General features: G+C 43.6%; 1 protein-coding gene across 1 annotated transcript in view; it reads left to right on the forward strand.

Moving 5' to 3' along the window:
- Window positions 1-1946, forward strand: part of LOC126576249 (angiopoietin-related protein 1-like) — a 26709-nt gene extending 24763 nt beyond the window's left edge. The window contains exons 2-3 of the mRNA XM_050237458.1: window positions 743-908; window positions 1302-1946. Coding sequence (XP_050093415.1) covers window positions 743-908; window positions 1302-1946 — 811 coding nt within the window. The remainder of the gene's footprint in view (window positions 1-742; window positions 909-1301) is intronic.
- The last annotated feature ends 278 nt before the right edge of the window (window positions 1947-2224 follow it).

Consider the following 2224-nt stretch of genomic DNA (forward strand, 5'->3'; position numbering starts at 1 on the left):
TGCAATACTAATGTACGAACCTGGGCACAGTGTGGCCCCTAAACCACTCGCTTGGTTCCTGTTAAATCAACTTCGCGGTTTTCCTCTTTCGAGACCACACACCAGGAGAGGCAGCGCCTAGGCACTTGCACCAACAAACAAGCCGTCTAAATCGACTTCTTAAGAATGAAGATCCAGCCACCTACTTCCAAATTCCCAATCCAAAGCTTTCCACCCAAAGTAAGACATTTGTACTAAGGTACTCTAAAGGCTGCCCGTGTTCTAGGCCTATCCCTTCTCACCATAGGGCCCCAAGATCAGCGCGGGTGGCCGAGAATCCCTGATGGTCTTCCTAGAAACAATCATCTCCCTGTACTCATGGTACCAAGTTGTGATTGTTGTGATTCCCCAGGCATTTACAGCATCCAGTGCGTCCATCGGAATGTCGAGAGTAAGCATTGGTTTGCGAGCATCAAACTGCTTATCAAACGTTAATGGCATTGGTACGGAGGGAGGTATCATTGCACTTGATCGCTCCGGCCCTACGGGAATCAGAGTTTCTGTTTAGACATTGAATCAGTGTAAAGCTTCCCTCCGAACAGTTCACAGACATCCTTATCATTGAACCTTCGGTTGAATCGGTTTGTTTGCAATTGTGCGTTCTGAGAATGAAGTTGAGCGTTTGCTGGCTTGTAGTTTGGAGCTTATATGTTGGTGCAAATGGTCTAAAAGCTAAGCTAGATGTTAATCATTCCGCATACAGCACGCTGGGTTACGGTCTCGAGTTGCTCTTGACAAAGTTTGATATTATATCGAGCAAGCTGCAGGGAATGGAAGTTAAGCTGCAAAGTGTGGAAGATAAGGTGCAGCGAATAGAAGATAAGCTGCAGGGTGTGGAAGACAAGCAGACGAACGAAAATCTAAAGAGTGTGGAAAACAAGATGCACGTCTCCGAAAAAGATATCAAGGACCATCGATCTATAATAGAGGCAGCCTTGAAGGACCATCGATCCAACCAAGAACAGATGCAAAAAGAAATGTTCTCCGCGATTCAGCAACTCGAATATCAAGTCGCGCTTAAATTCAGCTACGTTAACAATCGACATCAGGACATTCATACAGCTCTTGATAAACTTGATAAAGATGTTGAAAATGTGCATAACATTTCTCGACAGATAATGAATGCCTTGCCGCAGGTGCACCAAATTCCTCAAATCATCACACCAACGGAAGTTAGTGTCCCACAGCTACCGAGAACAACAACATCATCAACAACAACACCAACAACAACTACAACTACTAGAACAACTCGGAAGCCCAAGCTAACGGTTGATGGTTCCTCGTGCAAAAATGTTCCTTCGAAACTGTCTGGAACGTATCTGATCCGCGTGAAGAATAATAGTGAACCGTTTGAAGTGTATTGTGAACAGAAATCGTTCGGAGGTGGATGGATTGTGTTTCAGTTCCGTTACGACGGATCAGAGGACTTTTACCGAGGGTGGAATGAGTTTCGTGACGGTTTTGGAGATGTGAACGATGAGTTTTGGTTAGGTCTCGAGAAGGTCCACCAGATAACAAATGGTCGCAAGCATGAGCTGATCGTTGAATTGAAAGACTTTAGTGGAACGTACAAATATGCGCGGTACGATGCATTCGAGATCGGTAGTGAAAGTGAGCAATATGTGCTGAAGGAATTAGGAAAACATACGGGAACAACGGGTGATGCAATGTTTTATAATTCTAAGGGTAGAAAGTTCTCAGCGAAAGATCGGGATATTGATGAGAGCAGCTACTTTCATTGCGCACAGTACCTCGAAGGTGCATGGTGGCACAGTACGTGTACTTTATCGCATTTGAACGGGCGATACATGACTTCTCAAATTTGCGATGTTATGTTTTGGCGTCATTTCCAAGGCGACTGTCAAGTATTGAGTTATTCACGAATGATGATCCGGGAGCTGGAATAGCGGTTCTTGTCGCATTATTATTGCGGTGAACAACAATACCGAATCGAAACAAAATAGAATAAAAAAAACATTTCTTTAAATAAATTCTAGAAAACGTATTTTAAATGAGGCAGATGATTGCTTGCCACAGTTCATACCGACTAATAAAAAAAGAAGCTAAGAAAGGCACCAATAAATGGATACAATCGGTGTACACTCACGAAAGAAAATGCTCGAAAATGATAATCGTGAAGCTTGAATTGATGCGTTTTCGAGATGCGGTACTTCTCAAAAGCCGG

This window comes from Anopheles aquasalis, chromosome 2 (assembly GCF_943734665.1).
Source record: "Anopheles aquasalis chromosome 2, idAnoAquaMG_Q_19, whole genome shotgun sequence".
NCBI classification, from domain to species: domain Eukaryota; kingdom Metazoa; phylum Arthropoda; class Insecta; order Diptera; family Culicidae; genus Anopheles; species Anopheles aquasalis.